We start from the raw sequence: 18,345 nt of genomic DNA on the forward strand, positions 1-18,345 counted from the left end.
ATGCATTGCAATTTATTGTTTGACAGGTATATGGGAATCAAGATAAAATGTTGGTTTCAGCTTTGCATTTATCCTCTTTCATAGGCGTGAATGGAAATAGATGCATTGAATCTTCGACTCTTCTTGAGAAGTACAGAATTGGAAAGGTTATTGGTGATGGCAATTTTGCAGTAGTCAAAGAGTGCATGGACAGGTGAGTGGATGGTGAGGATAATCATTTTTCCACCTACACATACATGTCTCCTTGGAGTTTATTCTTACCGGAGCGAATATGTGCCTTTATAAAATAGCCTAACTTTGGCACCAGCTGTTTTGCATGCCCACAAGCAGTTTGTCAGGGGAAAAGCATGTAGGCCAATAGAGCATACACCTGCTTTGATGTTGGATTGAGCACTATATCATGTCTCATCCACGAGCCAGAGAACACTGGGAAAGAATAAGATGTAGTCTTTAAAAATCCCGTGTCGTGTTTACCTGTACCAGGCACGGTTCTCAGTGGTGTAACTCACTGAATCCCACAGTGACCCCCTCAGCGAATACTCAGTTCTAGATGCCAGTAGTTTGGGCTTCGTGAACTCTGACTCCCCTGAAGAACGGTGTTAGGCTGTTGCCTGTAATAGAATTATATTTTTGTGTGTCCGGCTTTATTTGAAGGTCCTGAATTCTCAAGTGGTAAGAAATGCATTCTTTCAAATCGCAGGCCTTTTGAAAACAACATCAAAACCGGAAAAGACTCAGATTAGTCCCTCTGTTTATATGCCTGCCACTTCCCTGCTTGTTCCCAGTAGTATTTTTACTCTTTGTGGGGAATTTCCGGGAAGCTCTGGCAACCACTGCTTGTCCATTCTGCTGCACCCCCTTACAGTGGTGCCCGCTGCCACCCCCCGCCCCCCATCCTCTCAGCCTTCTCCTTAGCTCTGTCTGCTTCACAGAGTGCCACTCCGGCAACAAGTGAAGAATTGAAAACAGGACTTCTAAAGACCCTTCAAAAATCCAAGGCAGGGTTTGGTTTATGTGATAGGGAAGCAACTTAAATAAAAGTTATTTTCCCAAGGTGGCCTCACTGGTGGGTAGTGTGACCACTGGCAGGAACTGCTATATTACAGAACTACTGAAACGTTGGTTGTTGAACTGTTTTCCCTAAATGCAAAGGTATTTTTGGGCAGGTTCAGATTAAAAGATGGGAAAGGTGGTTAAATGTTAAATAACAACAAGAGTCATGCCTACATGTACATGAGCTCGCTGGTGTCAGAAGCGGGCATCGAGAGCTGTGGTGGAGACGGCCCCGGATGCAGTAGGAGCTGAGAAATAGATATTGAAAGTCTGGGGACTTCTCAGGTTGGAATGATGGACTCATAGATTAATGTGAAGACATATCGGCAATAGGAAGGTTTCAGCTACTTTGAATCATTTTTCTCCTAATTTTATTCTGCCTTCCAAGATAACTCTCTTGAGATTTAAGTATTGGACAAAAACCAGGGTTTTGTCCATGTCGGATATAGCAGGATTTAAATACTTTAAATATGTAAATTATTTCATAATACTGTGTAAAAACGGAGATGGGCAGTGTGGCTTCAGGTTTTTTTCTTTTCCTTTGGGGGCACTTTTCTTCCGGGCCCCAGGCCGCAGGGTCTGTGAGGAGCGGAGGAAGCAGACTTTCCTCCCCGGGTCTGTGCTGTGGAGGAAACGGGAGGACGGCGCTCGCCTATCTGTGACTTGGGCTTTAAAAGGCCTTCCTCTGATTATTCCGCAGGGCCACCGGAAAGGAGTTTGCCCTGAAGATCATAGACAAAGCCAAATGTTGTGGAAAGGTACGGTATACATAACTGCTTTGTTCAAGAAACCTCGGTAAGATGATTCTTGTGCTGAGGGCATTGAAGTGGGCATGTGCCAAGTCCATTACAGGAACAAACCTGTGAAACTAGTGCAGGAAACACTAGAAAGCTTTTGCTTTTTTTCCCCCCACCCCCCTGCCATTTTTCAGAAACCTTAATCCTAAAACAGTACATTGTTTTGATCTTGGTCCTCACTATAAAAAATATATATGTATTATTAGAAGTGGCCAATGGAGGTAAAGGGGGACATATGTAATATGGTCAACAATTACAGATGAAAATGTTACATTTTAATCTCTCCTCTAGGAGATGCATATTTCAGAATAAAACCCAGAAACACAACACACACAAAAGATGTGAGAAGTCTGAGACTTGACCCTCCTTTCAAACTAACAAGTTGGCCTTCCTGCTTTAATGATGCTGGCAGATGCTCCAGTTTCACACAAAAGGCGACAGAGTTTCAGGTTAGGTAGCGGAGGCGGAGGCCGAGCAGGGGTAGGAATTTTGGGCGAGTTGGTTACTCAGCCTATACGTTGGCCAGTCTATCACGCTCCCTCTCCGAGTTAAATTTATTCCATTGTTCGTGTAATAAGAGCCCGGGGGAAACATTCTTAACCTCTCTGCTCTTCAGTTTGCTTGTCTGCAATATACGTGAGCATTACTAGGTAAGTTTACCTAAACTTTGACATGTGCAAGGTACTGTGCTACAAGTAGGGTATTTTAGCGTATAAATGAATACCAGTACTGCAAACTGGAGAGTTTGTGGGGAAGCATCTGAGAGAGAAAGGATCAGAGAAGACACCCTAGGGCAAAAAGTATTTGCACAGGGCAGGCTTTCAGCGGGAAGCAATGGGAGGAACTCCTGCCTGGGGCCACAGCCTGCGGGAGGGCCCAGGGCACTGAGAGCATGCTCGGACCTCCTGAGCAGGAGAGTATTGCAAGATCAGCTTCGGGGCCAGATTTATGGAGGCTGTTGAGAAGGCTGTGGTGTTTGTAAATTTCAGAATTCTTCCATGTCTAATATGCTAAATAATATTCACTCTAAATGAATATTTATTGAGTTCCCACAGTGTCTGAAGCTCGGAGCTTTCTGTTCGGGTACTCAGAAGTGGTCCTTCCTCCTCCTCCCACAGCCTTGCATTCATTATCCACGTGTTAGGAGCCCAGACAGGACATAAATCCAAACGAATGTTGTAGTCGTTTCCTAAGGACGTTGGAATAAATTACCACAAACTCGGTGGCTTACCACAACAGAAATTTATTCTCTCACAGCTCGGGAGGCCCTGGGGAGAGCCTGCTCCTCGCCTTTGACTGAATGGCTCCTGGTGGCGGATGGTGGTCCTTGGCTTCTGGCCACATCACTCCCACCTTGGCCTCCATCCTCACCTCACTCTCTCTCCTGCGTGTTCATTTTCCTCCTCTGGGTGGGAAACTTCCCCCTGCCTCTTATCTTCTAAGGCCAGCTGTGAGGGCACCCAGCTAATCCAGAGCGATCTCTTGCAGAAACTGTAATCACATCTGTGAGCCCTTCTCCACCGCCCCCCCCCCCCCCCCCCCAATAATAGGCACCATTTACAAGTTCCAGGGACTTGTTCTCTTTGGGTGACCATTATCCAGTCCACTACATAGCTCCACCACAGAAATCACAGACGGTGATTTAAACATCATTCTCTCTGACTGCATCCCTCTCAGCGATACTCAGAGGGCACAGCGATACCAGCTGTGAAGCCAGTGCCCCTCGAGAGCCAAGCGCAATGTGTTTCCTCACTCACTCACTCCAGCACTTCGGGACTCACTGGGCCGGTTACTGGAGAGCAAGATAAACAACAGCCTCCAGCCGAAACTGGTTTGGCTGAAAGGTCCCAGGTTCGATTCCAGTCAAGAGCATGTATCTTGGTTGCGGGCAGCAGTTGATCAATGATTCTCTCTCATCGATGTTTCTAACTCTCTATCCCTCTCTCTTCCTCTCTGTAAAAAATCAATAAAATATATTAAAAACAAACAAAAAAGCAGCCTCCAGGTCAGCCAATAGCGGCTGTGCCAGGAACCAGCACAGGGGGCCCTGAGAGCAGCTAAGAGGCGAACCTCACCCAGCAGGGGGCGCTGTGTAGAGGAGGTGAGATCTAAACTGGTCTTGAGGAATAAACAGGAGTTCACTAAGATGTGGTTCCAGACTGAGAAAGTACCTGTGCAAATGCCTAGAGGTCTCGGTGAGAGAGGGCACTGGGGATGGAAGTGAGTGGGCAGATCCATTGGCCATTGAGAAGGTAGACCTGGTGATGCAGGAGCTGTACTGGAGGGGGAGGGTGGGAGGGTTTGCGGGGAAGAGGAGGGCGGGATTCCTGTCTGCTCTGGGCTGCCAGGTTCCTTCAATGAGGCAGGGCACCGGGAGGAAAGGACTGTGTGTGTTTTATGGGCTGGGAAGTGTGGAGACAGGATGATTAGTTTGGTTTGGGAGAGTTGTTTATTCCCTAATCTTCCTCCCTCCCTCCTTCCCTCCCGCTCCTCCTCCTCCTTTTGTCTCTCTATCTGTCTCTATCTCTGCCCCTTTTGTACATTCAAAACGACCACAGCCAGAGATAAGGCAGTCTCCTTTGCCAAGTTAGCAGTTTCCTTGTCATTTACTCACCCAGAGCCAGGGCACACTGCCAGGAAATGATTCATATGTAAATTATTCGGCATGGGGACCATGAATCACTTAGCATAAATAATGGTAGATGGTCGAACCATGTTTAGTTCAGTGCAGTTCAAGGCAAAAGTGGTGGTTCCTATTGTGTTTAGAAATCTTTTCCTGGAAAATGAAATCTAGAGGGTATTTTTAGGTATTAGAAGCGAAGATGAGTTATGGGCTGCATGGGAAACGAGGAGATAACATTTGTAGAGATTCTCATGCATTGCTTTTTGCTTTGCTACTGGCGGTGATTTCGCTTAAAAGTGGGTTCGCAGACAACCTCACGGGCGCTGTCAGAGGCTGGGAACAAAGGCTACCAGCCCCCACATCCCAACAGCAGCTTCAGCTCTGTGCTTAGAATACCAGCCCGTGGCCGAGGAGGACACAGCGACCTGAGATAACAAACGTGACAGAGAAAGGATCCCTGCTCTGTGCTGTGTGAAATGCAGCACTGCCGGCCGCTGGGGGGAGCCCTCAGTGGCGGCCCTGAGCCTTTCTGTCGCTCCTTTCGTGGGAAAAGACAGCATTGGGAGGCCCAGTCTCCTGAGGTGGCAGACTTCTTATTTCAGCTCCCATTTGAGGGAGCTCCTGGGTCCTGGTGATGGGGGTCATTTTACATGCATGGCTCTAAATTAGCATCACAAACAGAGGTCACTTTGCAGGCTCTTCCAACTTGGTGGAAATGGGAAGGAGGTAGAACTGAGGGGATATATCCATTTAGCATTTTTTTAAAAATGCCTCTTTTACTACAGTGGTAGCAGCAGCTCTGGCTTCACAGAGCATGGAATGGATTCATTCTCTCCCCTTTGTGTTCAGGAAAGCACAGCTCACTGTGCTCCCAGCCCTGCTCGCTAGGGGCAGAGGTTTTCCTTCCTGCTCCAAGCCTGGCGTGGGTCCGCCTGGCTGCCCAGTTCATTATCATGCAACCTCTCGTTCCTGTCTTTTCGAGAAATTAAATGTGTACAGCTGTGCAGCTATCATTTCCTTTTCAAAAATTCCAACCTGACGTTTGCCAAAGCACCCTCCTTGGAAAGGTGATGTGGAGCACAGGAAGTGTGGGCGTGGGTGTCCGGAGCCTGGGCTTTGCATGCTGCCTCAGTGCTGTCCCAAAGGGCGAAGGGCGAGGATGGTGCACAGGCACCCTGCACCACGATGGACAGACAGCGACCGGATTCCTGGTCAGCAGCGGTTCTTTCCTCTCCGGTTAGCATTTTCACCGTCATTGGCCGGTGCTGACCTGGACAAGCATAGGGCATTCCACGCTCAAGAAACACAGCCCGCCCTATGCAGGTGCTTACAACCGATTTTTCCTGCGTGTTACTTATTATCATTTATACCTCCAATTGTTGTCAGAAAAGCATTTGAGATGGCTTACGGTGAAAACACACGTTCACAGGGATGCATGAAGATAAGAGAGGAACCATAAACACTATCCTGAACTAGAGATAACTGTTCCCACTGCAGTGGAACACCACTAAATTTAGTTCTAGAATTCATGATAGCAGAGGCACAAGGGACAATGTAAGGGACACACACACACACACACACACACACGTATGTGTGTGTTTAGGTAGCAAATGCTGTCTATAGAATGTGTCAGAGGGCAGCTGGTTAATTTTACAGAGTGTACCTCAAATTCAAAATAATTCATTATTGCCGTTCATGCGGACCCTCGGGTGTAACGTTGAGGGGTTTCATGACTCCTAGTTGTGTGTGGAGAATAACCCCTTCATGCTGTGATTAAAGTGGTGCTGCAGTGCAGATACAATGCATGACTCACCAGGACTGACAATCGGGTGGAATTTTCAGAGGAGAAGTGAGGAGGGCTAAAATCAGAATCATGGTCCCTATGAGCACGTATGCTTCCTGGCTTCTGAAATACAAGGTCAGCGGGAACACCCACTGGTGAACGAAATGTTAATGCCCATGTCCTATGCCACAAGCATGCCGTTTCCTTTTATGCCGAGTCATTGTTTCTGAGGAAACGGGGACTAAAACGTGGCGCTCCGGCTGAAGAGCGAGCACAGTAGTGCCCTGTGCCTGCACGTTCATAGCGGCACAGCCCCCTGAGGTGTCAGAGGCCGTGAAGAGATGGGAAGGTCGTCTGTTGTTTGTGCCAGGGCGGCCCCCCTGAGCCCTGCGGAGGGCTGTTTTGAAGGGTGCCTGCTCTTTTTGTTAGTGACTCTGAGATGTCACCCTGACCTGTCCCTGTGGAAACCAGCGAGGCCAGGGCTGGGTGTTCCTGCCCTGAGGGAGCTGCTTCCCTGAGCACCAGCCCTACAGACGGATGTCCTTCGAGGTACAGACAGGGCAGGGATCCTGGTCACATTCCCTCTGTCTGACAGGAGCACCTGATCGAGAATGAAGTGTCCATCCTGCGTCAAGTGAAACACCCCAACATCATCATGCTGGTGGAGGAGATGGAAACGGCCACCGAGCTCTTCCTGGTGATGGAATTGGTCAAGGTAAGGGGGGGGGGGGCCCTCAAGAGGTTTCCCTGGCACCAAATCCCGAGACCTAACCGTATTCTTCAAGGACCTAATCAGAAACGTGTTTTGCTACCTTGAAGCTTTATTCACAATCATCCATTTTAGTAGCATTTAAAAAAATCGACTCCAGGCCCATGGCCTTCTTTGTTACCTTCAAGGGATTGCCACTGTGGATATTTTGATGTGTTCTTTCGTGTCCTTCAGGGTGGAGACCTCTTTGATGCAATTACCTCTTCAACCAAGTACACCGAGCGGGACGGCAGTGCCATGGTGTACAACCTGGCCAACGCCCTCAGGTACCTGCACGGCCTCAGCATTGTGCACAGGGACATCAAGCCGGAGAACCTCTTGGTACGCCACCTCTGCTTTTCCTGTCCCTCCTCATGCCTCTCTTCCTTTAAAAGGTCCGTAATCCCATGCAAACAGTGACATTGGAGAGTCTGTGACCAGTCCTGCAACAAGGGACTGAGAGAGTTTAAATCTTGAAAACCAGTCTGATGCAAGTCAGTCACCGCCAAATATTATTGAAGTTCCTCAACTGAATTGCATTTCTGCATGTATTGTTTACCAGACGTTAGAAAATGTGCTTTCACTTCCGTTTTGTTGACAGTCCTGACTGAAGAAAAGTGAGCAGGGAAATTCATTTGAGGCAAAAGAGTCTGAAGAATAAATGGGAGACAGAATAGGAACATGGGGGTTCTTTTATGAGCTAGACAGAACTTTGGACATCAAGTCCATTCATCTCAGCTTCACAGATACAGAAATTGAGACCCAGAGATGCTAATTTTTCTTGCTGAAAAGTCTCATTTGCCCCATTGTTCCACAGAAGAACTGTGTTTTGTGGCACTTAGGGTCCTTCTAAATATATATATTTTTTATTGATGTCAGAGATGCAGAGAAAGAGAGAAACATCAGTGATGAGAGCGAAATCATTGATCGGCTGTCTCCTGCATGCCCCCTACTGGCAATTGAGCCCACAATCCCGGCATGCACCCTAACTGGGAATTGAACTGTGACCTCCTGGTTCATAGGTCCATGTCCGACCATTGAGCCACACTAGCTGGGCTCAAAGTGCTGCTTAATCTGGTCCCAATTTACCTTTCCAGCCCTTCCCCACCCATTCCACCAGGTGGCAGTAACCTTTGAGCCACCTTTAACACACCTTCCTGACGGCTTGACTAAGCAAAGCTTGCGATGGGGCTCATCCTTGCATCTGTGTTGTAGAGGAATTTGAAAGAAGCTGATTGGAGAGTTATGCATGCACACACACATACACACACACACACATATCACACGCACACACACACACATCACACACACACAAACGTACACAAGGCAGTTGGTTGTTTATCTAGTTCTATCTTTCCGGGCTGAGTTGTCATCATCATCACTATGTGGGAGGTGAAGTTACCTGAGTGTTCTAGATCATGTTAGTCTCAACGAAGGCTTCCCATACCTCGTAGTTAGTTAAAACTGACTTTATCAACAGCATTATACCTCATCTGCTTACGTCCGTACTGGTCTCTGTGCTGCCCTGTCTCCCAGCAGTGTGACAGACACCCCGATCTTGTGAGACTGAGCCAAAGGCACAACTTCTTTGGCCTCAGCCCTGAGCAGAACCACCTCTGGTTTTTGTTGCACCAGCCATGGTGCGCCGATGTTATCCTCTACTTGTCTGTCTCCTATTCTAGATCGTAAGCACCAGTGGGGCCAAGGTTTGTGTCTCAGTTACCCTAGCGTCCCTGGGCCTTGAACAGTGGATGTGCAGGAAATGTTTGGAGATTGGCTGACGGTCACTCAGCTAGCTAGCTGCTGGCGCTAGGGCACCCATTTTTACAGCCCGAGTCGTGCTTGCACCCCACGCAGATAGTCGTTGGGAGGGTTGTGCATGGATGGACAGGCATGAAGGCCATGCTGGGGGCTGCCTGCCTATCCACAGTGTGTTTCCCCTTTGAGCAACACCATGTGATGACTTCTGAATGTCCGTTTGAAAGTGTGTGACTTTTTTCTGACTGATTTCTGCCAGGAGGGCACTCTGTTTTATTTCTATATGTTCCTGTTAGGGAAAGAAAAATTGTGAAATCAGGTGTGGTGTGGATTCAGTCTTAGGAACTTGGAGGCGCGGAGACCGCATTGTACCCGGGCCTCCGGGTGGCGGCGAGGACATGGTGTGCTCTCCTCCACACAGGCGTCTCGAGACGCCCACGGCGGTGCTGGCGGGCCCAGGCTCCCTCGCCGTCTGGCCGGGTTTGCCTAAGGGCTTTGCCAGCGGAGGTGACAGGACGGTCCTCGGTATGGCCAGACACATGCTGTGGTATTAGTAAGGCCACCCCCTGGATCTCTCCCTGCCGTCCGTGCCCCTTCACCCCAGGGCTGCACTTACGATGTTCCCTGTGGACCAAGGAGCCACAGGTCCCCCCAAACCATTGGCTGCTGTGGAGCAGCCCCAGCTGCAGCTCTGGGCCCCGCAGGAGGCTGTCCGAGCCGTTACTGACCTTCCTGTGGATCTGCGTGTCCATTTCCCAGCTCCCTGAGTCCACGCTCCCTTCTCCTTTCTTCTCTGTCCCGCTCACAATTTTTAATGCATGCACAGTCTCGGAATCAGAAAGAGTGTTATGCATCAGGGGAAGATGCTGTAACAGGGCGTGACGTCTTAGGCGACGTGCCCCAGGATGTCACCGGGACATCGGGATCGAGCTCCTCATCTGTGTAGCCAGGCCCCTTGTGCGACCCAGGAGGGAGGAGAGAGAAAAAGGTGACCACACCGATGTCTGGACGAAGCCCATGTGTGAGATGGGAAGTAAGGCCGTCAGGCCGGGCTCCGGACACCCCTGGCTGTGCGTGTCTAAGGACACACGTGCCTGCCTTTGAGATCCCGGCCAGACCACTCAGCAGAGTCTGGATTCCGCTGCAGGTGGGCACCGGCCTCGGGTGAGGCCGAGAGTGAGACGTGCCGGTGGCGCTGAAAGCACACACAGTGACTGCCAGCCTCCTCCTGCCCCAGGTTTGCTAAGCGCCAGGGCAGGCATCTGATGTGCGTCCTCCGCTCTGGCAGCGGTGCCGGTGCCATAATTTAAATCTGCCTTCGGGCGCGGTCATGTCAGGGAGCGCGGGGTGGCCCTCTCCGTGAGTTACGGCCGCGGGGCCTGTCAGAGGGAACGGTGAGGCCGTGATAAATCCCGCTCCCCGGGAGTCCCGGGGAAAGGGAGAGCAGAGGGCCGGGTTCTCACGTTGGAAGCCCTTCTAAATCACCCCGCTGACGTTTTATTTGGAGAGCATGCGGCGTTCGCCGCGTCTGTGGGATCTGCATTCCTCACGTTTTCCATGTTTGCATTCCGAGAGCCACTTCTCACAGGCGTCGCAGCCCGCGGCGGGGCACAGCGGGCCTGTCTGAGTGCACCCCGGGCCCCTGCGTGTGTGGGGGGCTCTGCCAGGCCTGCGGCTCCTCAGAGCGGAGGGTCCCGGGACGGCAGTGGTATTGGTTGGATCATGTGCACGGGGCTACCCACTGCTCACGAGAGTTCTCTGTGCCTCAGTTTCCTCATCTGGAAGGGTTGTGCATGGATGGACAGGCATGGAGGCCATGCTGGCAACAGTTCTCTTCCTGATGGCCCTGCGGGGTGGTGACAGCAGTCCGGGGAGAATCTAGGAATCTCTGGAGTCCTGCGAGAATGCGGGTGATCGGAGAGGGCTGAGCTCTGCCAGAGAGAACGCCTGGAGCCCGGGCACTGGCCTCCTTCTCCAGCTCCCACTGTAATGCAGCGCCCGTGGTGTGTGTGCAAATCAGCCTCTTAAAGCAGTGACGTGTGTGTGTGTGTGTGTGTGTGTGTGCATACAGACCGATGGTAGATAGATGTTCCCTGTCTGAAGAGAGTCTCCAGCGGAGATTTGAAATGGGCTCACATTGTCCTTCACACACTTGCCTCTGTGTCTAGCCCTGGGGAGAGATGACTCAGATAAAATATTATTATTTCAGGCTCGTCTGCCCCTGATGACGCTTCCCTTTTGATGCTTGGCCAGGAAGCATCACTTGCTCAGACATAACTCGGCGGTTATGGACTGTTCAGCCCCTTCCTATTCCCTCTCCCGCCTCTGACTGGCTGGGAGCTCCTCACGGGGGCTGTGACAAACGGGGCTTCTGGGACTCCTGAGGGTCTGACCACAGCCCTTGTGGACCCCTAGGCATCCCTAAATTGAATGTCTAAAATAAACACTATTTTTCAAAAAAGGTACCTAATGAGTGTATTTTCAAGTTATGAAAACAGAATAACCAATGACATTAATGAAACTGTGGGGTGTTTTGTTTTGTTTTTAAATTCTCATGATGCATTTGGAATCATAACGCTGCTCATAATGTTCTTATCGCTGCCATTACTTCGGGAATTTCTTCCTGACGTCTGGGTTCTAGTAAATGCGTCATAAATTCTGGCTGTAATTTCCTCCACCCGTGTGTTCTCACCCGTGTTTACGTTAGGCATAATGGATGGACCGGCGGCCGAGGCCGGCAGCAGGGCCGAGCCTGGGTTCTGTTGCTTCAGGCTAACCATTAGGAGCTTTGACTGCGGTCCTGCTGAGTCGGGGTGACTGGGATGATGGATGTCTGTGAGGGACTCTGGGCCTCACGGCTGCCCCTGTGAAACTTGACCGTCCCGCACTTGTGTGCTGGGTGTGCGTGTAGGACTCCGATGTGGAGGCGGGTGTCCAAACCGGATGAAAAACTGTCTTCTCAAACCCAGGAGGACATCCCACAGAAAGACGGCATTTCGGGGTTACCCTTTATGAAATGCCTGTAAAGATGTGGGGGTCATTGAGATGGGGGCGCCTGAGGCTCTTGATGTGTTTTATTGAGGGCTGTATAAATCAAGTCACCTCTTTAAGTATCAGACTAATGGATGATGTTGTTAACATGCTTATCTTGAGAAAACATAATTTTCTAAATGTTTTACCTCCTCTCCTAAGTAGCAATCTGGGTGAAAACCTGGGCAGCTGATAGTAAAATATGAGGGAAAGCGAACGATAAAGTAGGAACACAGAGAAGATATCACACAAGTCCAGATTAGATAGTCTCTGAAATTCAGGATTTTCAGAATGGACATCAAGAGACGGATGGAGAGCATGTTAAAGGTTAGAGTCAGACCTATACTGTGCTCTCAAACACACTGGATTGCTTCCAGATCCATTCGTTTAGGATGAACTTCCAGACTTTGGTCCCATAAGGGAAATCTGCCTGCATATAAAATTTTTCCTAATCATGGCACCAGTGCATGTTCATTTGGAAACTATTGAAAAGTAAAAAGGAGGAAGTTCAAGTAATCCTTAATGTTAACACCTAGAGATACCCTAAACAATTTGGTGTGTTATAACACACACACATAAAATGTTGAATATTTCTTTTTATGTTATGTAATATAGGGAGTGTGTCCATAGGATTAATGCTTTTTGAAGTGTGCTTATTAGTGACAGCATATTTTATTGCAGGGATGTACCATGACTTAGGTTGCTTCCACTTTTTTTTAAGATAAGTCTGAGATTGATGCCTGGTATATAACCTCAGGGTTCATCTCTGTTCCCTCAGGGTTGCTTCTTAGAAGTAGGTTTACTGGATCCAAGGTAATAAATGATGTTAAGAAATATACACGTTGCTGAAATGCAGTCTAGAAAAGTTGCTTCAATTTAAGCAAAAACATTGACATTTCAGCAACATTGTTAGACCTTTTCCAATATCATGGTTATCTGCTTGAGCCAGCCAGACCTTCCAGGCGAGGGAAGGAATGTTCACAGAGCCCTGATCCAAGCTTGCTCTCATTGTATCTTCACACCAACCCCATATCATCCCATTTCGCAGAAGAGGGAATGTGCTCAGAGAGGGTGAGTGACTCTCGGAGGTCACACAGCCAGAAAATGAGGGGAGTGCTTGGTTATTCATGTTCAAGCTGTCTGATCCCAATGCTCATTTTCTGTCTACACTTCCAAAGCTCCCCCCATGTAATGTTTATATTCACCATCGACTCTGCAGAGAACAAGTCCTAATTTTATTTTCTAAAGGAAACATGCAAGTCTCTTAGAGAACACCTAGGGCTTTAGTGGCACTTAATAAACACGTTTCCGAGGCTCTCAAGCACCTCCCTCTGAGAAGCACGCAGTGAGGCCTGGGCCCACTTCCAGGCGGGAGGCCTCTCCAGCCACGTCAGGTGAGCATCCCTCACTGCTGTGTGAGCATGCGCACGTGTTCAGTAAACTCCTAGGTAAGGCCCTTTTTTTTATTTATTTTTATTTTTATTTTCAGAGGTAGGAAATGTCTTTTTCAAATTCCACGCAATCATGCAAAAATCTCTCTGGAGCAACATTCAGGCTTCAAAGCATCAAAGATAAATCATAGTGATACTATCACAAGCAGAGATTTCTTTTGAGTTTATTGGTCAGTATGTCTGTGCCATTTCTACCTCATTCCAAGGCCCCTCTTGGAATCATTGAGACGAAAAACAACGTGTGACAAGTCGGCTGGTTTCTGTTCCAGGTGTGCGAGTATCCCGACGGAACCAAGTCTCTGAAACTGGGCGACTTCGGGCTGGCCACCGTGGTGGAAGGGCCCTTGTACACCGTCTGCGGCACACCAACCTATGTGGCTCCAGAGATCATTGCTGAAACCGGGTGAGACCCCTGGTGGTTTGGGTTAGCGCCCTTCTTTGGTGGGAAAGGTATATCATGGGCATCCTCCTGTGTTTTCACGGGACTCCCGAGAAGATGGAGGGAGGGAGAGACAGCTTACCTGCACCATGACTCTGATCTTGGGAACTTAAGTCTGTGCTTCTACATTCAAGAGCCCTGGGCCTGGGCCGGGACTTTGGTCCCCAGGCTGGTCTTGGGAACATGGCAGTGTCCCCAAGGTTGTAATTAGGACCGGGAGAAGAGCACATGCCTTTGTCCAAAGGGCAGTGAACTCCTCTACATGAAACGGACAGTTCGATACCGAAAAGCTCCCCCCCCCCCTTTTTTTTCCTCTCACAAAGGCAAGTACTCGGGTGATGTGGAGGATTCTGGGGGTAATATCATTATTTCTCCCCTTTCCACCCATTTTGTTTCCCTAGCTATGGCCTGAAGGTGGACATTTGGGCGGCAGGCGTGATCACGTACATACTTCTCTGTGGATTCCCGCCATTCCGAAGGTCAGTACAACGTTTGAATTGTAAACCCTCTACCCGGATCAGGAAGCAGAGCTGGTCAGTGACAATGCCAGCTAAAACTTACAGAGACCCACCTTTCACTTTTTATCTTTTTTTTTTCTTTTAATATATTTTTTATTGATTTTGTACAGAGAGGAATGGAGAGAGATAGTTAGAAACATCGATGGGAGAGAGTCATCGATCAGCTGCCTCTTGCACATCCCCCTCTGGGGAATGCCCGCAACCAAGGTACATGCCCTTGACCAGAATCGAACCCGGGACCCTTCAGTCCCCAAGCCGACGCTCTATCCATTGAGCCAAACCGGTTTCGACTCACTTTTTATCTTATTCTCAAACCTGTTCATGTACATCCCTTGACCACACCTCTGATGTGAGGCCGGGGCCTTTGCTGTGTATGAGCTTCTTGTGGTCATTCTTCTGTAAACCACACCCATCGTCCAGTGTCTGCAGTTTCCGTTCTCAGTTATTTTCAAGGGGAGTGAGATTTAAAGATCCTCCAAAGCAATCGGATTGATCCTGCTAGGAAAACCTTTTCCTAGTTTTTTTTACCTCTCATTTTCCAAAGCATTCAGCCTAGTTCCCATCGAAACAGGGAACTTAGAACATTCATTTTATCCACTCACATAATGCTCAGGGGAGTAGAATTACAAACACTTTCAGCAAAAATAGGCCTGGGGACAAAGGGATTGAGTCCTTGGTAGCCATGCCCCTGGAGCAGAGGGGGCACACGCGGGTCACCATGTGTCACGGAGGCACGGCATGCTTGTTTCGCAGCAGTGAGTGTGCACAGGTTTGACATGCGGCTTGGCCCTCACTTTTTGATCAGTTCCTTCTCCTCCTCTGGAGTGACTTTGAAGCAGAAGCTTACCGATTGATGCACATTCGATGTTCTTCTGGGCTTTCTCGAGTGCTCTTTCATTTTAATCTCCTCTTTTGCTCACTCTACAACTGCTTGTGGAGTAGCTGCTGTGTGCCACGAGCTGTTCTAAATGTCAGGGATCAAATGGCGAACACAACATATCCTCTGAGGTCGTGGTATTGACAGTGTGGTGTTCGGTCCGTATGTGAAAAACAGGCTTGTTTCGTCACCCAACCATTGTATTATTATGAAGGATTTCAAACAGCCAGAAAAGTTGAAAGTTTCATCTTTTTGAAATTATCGACGTTCAGCTGAGTGGACCGTTTTTACGGACACTACCGTGAGCACGGGAGTGGCACAGAGCTGTCAGCGTCTCCTTTTGAGAGACTTAGGGGTCACGACACACATTGCAAGAATATGGATCAAGAAAAGTAAACAGAACTTGGGGGTATGCTGACTGAGGGCTGGGAATCACGAACATTAGGGAAAGGCACAGAGGTGAGTGGGACCTTGTCCTCGTGGCATGGGCTGGGTTTCTCCAGGTGGGACAGAAGCTTTCCATCTGCCCATGGGCATCCTGGTCTTCCATCAAGGACGTCACCCGGGTGGGTTGCACGGATGGTAGGATTATTGCACCTATCACTTAACATTTTTCTGAATAACAAATGACTGCAGCAGTTAGGGCTGTCCATTGGTTCTGTGGATCAGTTGGTCGGTCTTCTGGTCTGGCCTGGGTTGGCTCAGTGGCGGTTTGATGGCCCAGAGTGACCTCACTCACATGCTTGCTAGTTGACTCAGCATCAGCTGGGACAGTGGTTGGCAAACTCATTAGTCAGCACAGCCAAATGTCAACAGTACGACGATTGAAATTACTTTTGAGTGCCAAATTTTTGAAACTTAAACTTCTTCTAACGCCTCTTCTTCAAAATAGACTCGCCCAGGCTGCGGTATTTTGCGGGAGAGCCATACTCAAAGGGCCAAAGAGCCGTGTGTGGCTTGAGAGCCTCAGTTTGCCAACCATGGAGCTGGGATAACAGATATGACCTGGTTGTGTGCCCTTCAGCCTCCAGTGGGCTAGCCTGGGTTTCCCATTCGGTGGATTCAGGATTCTCCAAAGCAGCTAGGAGAGGGCAAGTGCCTCTGTCTGAGCACTTTTCAAGCCCCCGCTTGCCTCACATTTGCCGTGTCCTATTGGCCAACTGAAGTTTAACAGCCAAGCCTAGAGCAAGTGTGGGAGAAGATGAAGGACCCATGCTTAGAGGGAGGGGACTCATTTGTGGCCATTTTTTAATCACGCGGTGCCCTGGCTGGTTTCTGCGATGAGATTACCTGTTTTGGGAACTGTTGAAGCGGTAGTGTGTTATGGTAGATGGTGATCCTGGGGCCAGTTACAGCGTAACTCCCCTTGGTGATGGTTGACCCAAGTGGAGACCAATCAGAAAAGGGTATCAGGGAGGGATCAGTGTTAGAGGAATGTGTGCTCACAACTCCCTCTAGTGTTTCCACTTGTCAGTGCAGCCTGGGAGTTTTTTCCTTGGACTTCGTTTTTTTTTTTTTTAGTTTTTAACAAAAGTGAGGCTCACATTAAACAAGTATGTGCTTCTTGTGACTTGATACCCAGTGGACAGTAGCTTCTTTGTAGGGTTTGGAGTTAAGCCTGGCTAATCAAAGGTCGTAAAGCTACTGCCCTTAAACATTATACTCAGAAGCCGGGCTCACAACTCCAGGTAGCTGACTTGGGAAGTTTATGGAAATGCTTCCTGTCTTTCCTGTGCTGCGATGAAAGGGACTCTGGAAGGTTAAGTGCTTGTTACAGAAGCGTCTTCGCAGCACAGAGGCCTTCCGGAGAGATCCCAGGACCGACTTCATTCAAACTGCACGGGAGCACAGTATGGAAGTGACCCTGGAAATCATGATAAAGGGCCCTGGTGCAAAATAGATGGTCTGCATAAATGTGCACCTAAAACAGAAGTGCTTCGCACAGATCTTTCAAACGTTGTCTTTGCTTTACCCCCAGGGTCATGTTAACCCGAAGCCTTTTCATTGAAATTGTTACATGTGGTTCACAGTTTCCGTTTCTTTAGCTCCAGTGTCTCTCCCTTTTCTTTTCCCAGGCTTTGTTTGGTCTTAGGTTGGCATGAATTCTCCCTTCCATCTCCTCACCCCCAGGATATTGGTTTTCTAGAGGCAATCAACAGTTATTGCCTAAGCAAGTGTTTTTAGGGCCACTGACAGAAAGTAGTATTTGCATGACTAGACGGAGACTTTTTCTGTTTTGTTTCTCTTAAAAAACAGACACAGCCCATAAATGAAATGTTTGGACATCACGTGCAGAAGAGCTCACCCACATCCTCAGGTAACCTAACCTGACCTTGACATCACCTTGACTCATCCCTGAAGAGAGTTGTTTTTGAGGTTTTCCTTAATGCACGTTTTCAGATGTAGAGCGCCTTAATTCAGAGCTGTCTTGTTTTAGGATAAGTGCCCCAAAGCATCTTAGCCAGGTTGTGGCGTGTACATGTGGTAATAAACCCAGTGTACATTCAGGGTGGCTTTTCTTCTGTGACTAGGAAGAAGGATGAACTATCTTTCGCTTTCTGTTCTTTTAGTGAGGGAAGCCTGAACCGTTTGCTTGGGGTGAGTCCTAATTGCCAGGACATTCCATGGGTCTGTTTATTGACTCAGGCTCTGTTTCCCAAGAACCGGAATGAATGCTACAGACTCACTCCCCATGTTTTAGCTGTTTATTAACAAAATAAAAGCCGTATGTATTAACAGAATATAAGTCACTTGAGATTCCAGGAGAAAAAGAAAAGGAGATGAGAGAGGGATGAAGGGGATGATTCTGGAAAGAGGTGATTTGTTTTATAGCTTCTACTACCGTCTCCTGGGGTCCCCTGGTTTCTAAAGGTTTTTGTAGGACATCATTATGGTTTAGGTGCATCCTTCACTTATTTTGAAGGACAGTTGAGCCTACTGCAGTCAGTAAGGAAATAAGTGAAAAAGAAAGAAAACGTTTAGACATCTAGAAAGAAACACTGCCCTGGCCGGTGTGGCTCAATTGATTGGGCATCGTCTCCTGCACTGAAAGGTTGCTGGTTGGATTCCTGGTAAGGGCTCATTCCCAGGGTTACAGGCTCAATCCCTAGTGGGGGCTTGTAGGAGGCAGCCAATTTATATCTCCCTCTCATATAGATGTTTCTCTCTCTCTCTCACTCTCTCTCTCTCTCTCTCTCTCTCTCTCTCTCGTCTCTTCCTTTCTCTCTAAAACTCAGTACATAAATAAAAACCTTAAAAAACTACATTT

General features: G+C 48.6%; 1 protein-coding gene across 7 annotated transcripts in view; it reads left to right on the forward strand.

The window, feature by feature from the left end:
• Window positions 1-18,345, forward strand: part of DCLK2 (doublecortin like kinase 2) — a 134,021-nt gene that overhangs the window by 106,312 nt on the left and 9,364 nt on the right. For all 7 annotated transcript variants that reach the window (XR_006740647.1, XR_006740648.1, XM_045576456.1 and 4 more), the window contains 6 exons: window positions 85-193; window positions 1,754-1,811; window positions 6,852-6,971; window positions 7,200-7,346; window positions 13,513-13,646; window positions 14,084-14,161. Coding sequence is in view for 5 of the 7 variants with exons in the window: in XM_045576456.1 (XP_045432412.1) it covers window positions 85-193; window positions 1,754-1,811; window positions 6,852-6,971; window positions 7,200-7,346; window positions 13,513-13,646; window positions 14,084-14,161 (646 nt within the window). In the remaining 2 variants the exon portion in view is untranslated. The remainder of the gene's footprint in view (window positions 1-84; window positions 194-1,753; window positions 1,812-6,851; window positions 6,972-7,199; window positions 7,347-13,512; window positions 13,647-14,083; window positions 14,162-18,345) is intronic.

This window comes from Pipistrellus kuhlii, unplaced genomic scaffold, assembly GCF_014108245.1.
Source record: "Pipistrellus kuhlii isolate mPipKuh1 unplaced genomic scaffold, mPipKuh1.p scaffold_m20_p_8, whole genome shotgun sequence".
NCBI lineage: Eukaryota > Metazoa > Chordata > Mammalia > Chiroptera > Vespertilionidae > Pipistrellus > Pipistrellus kuhlii.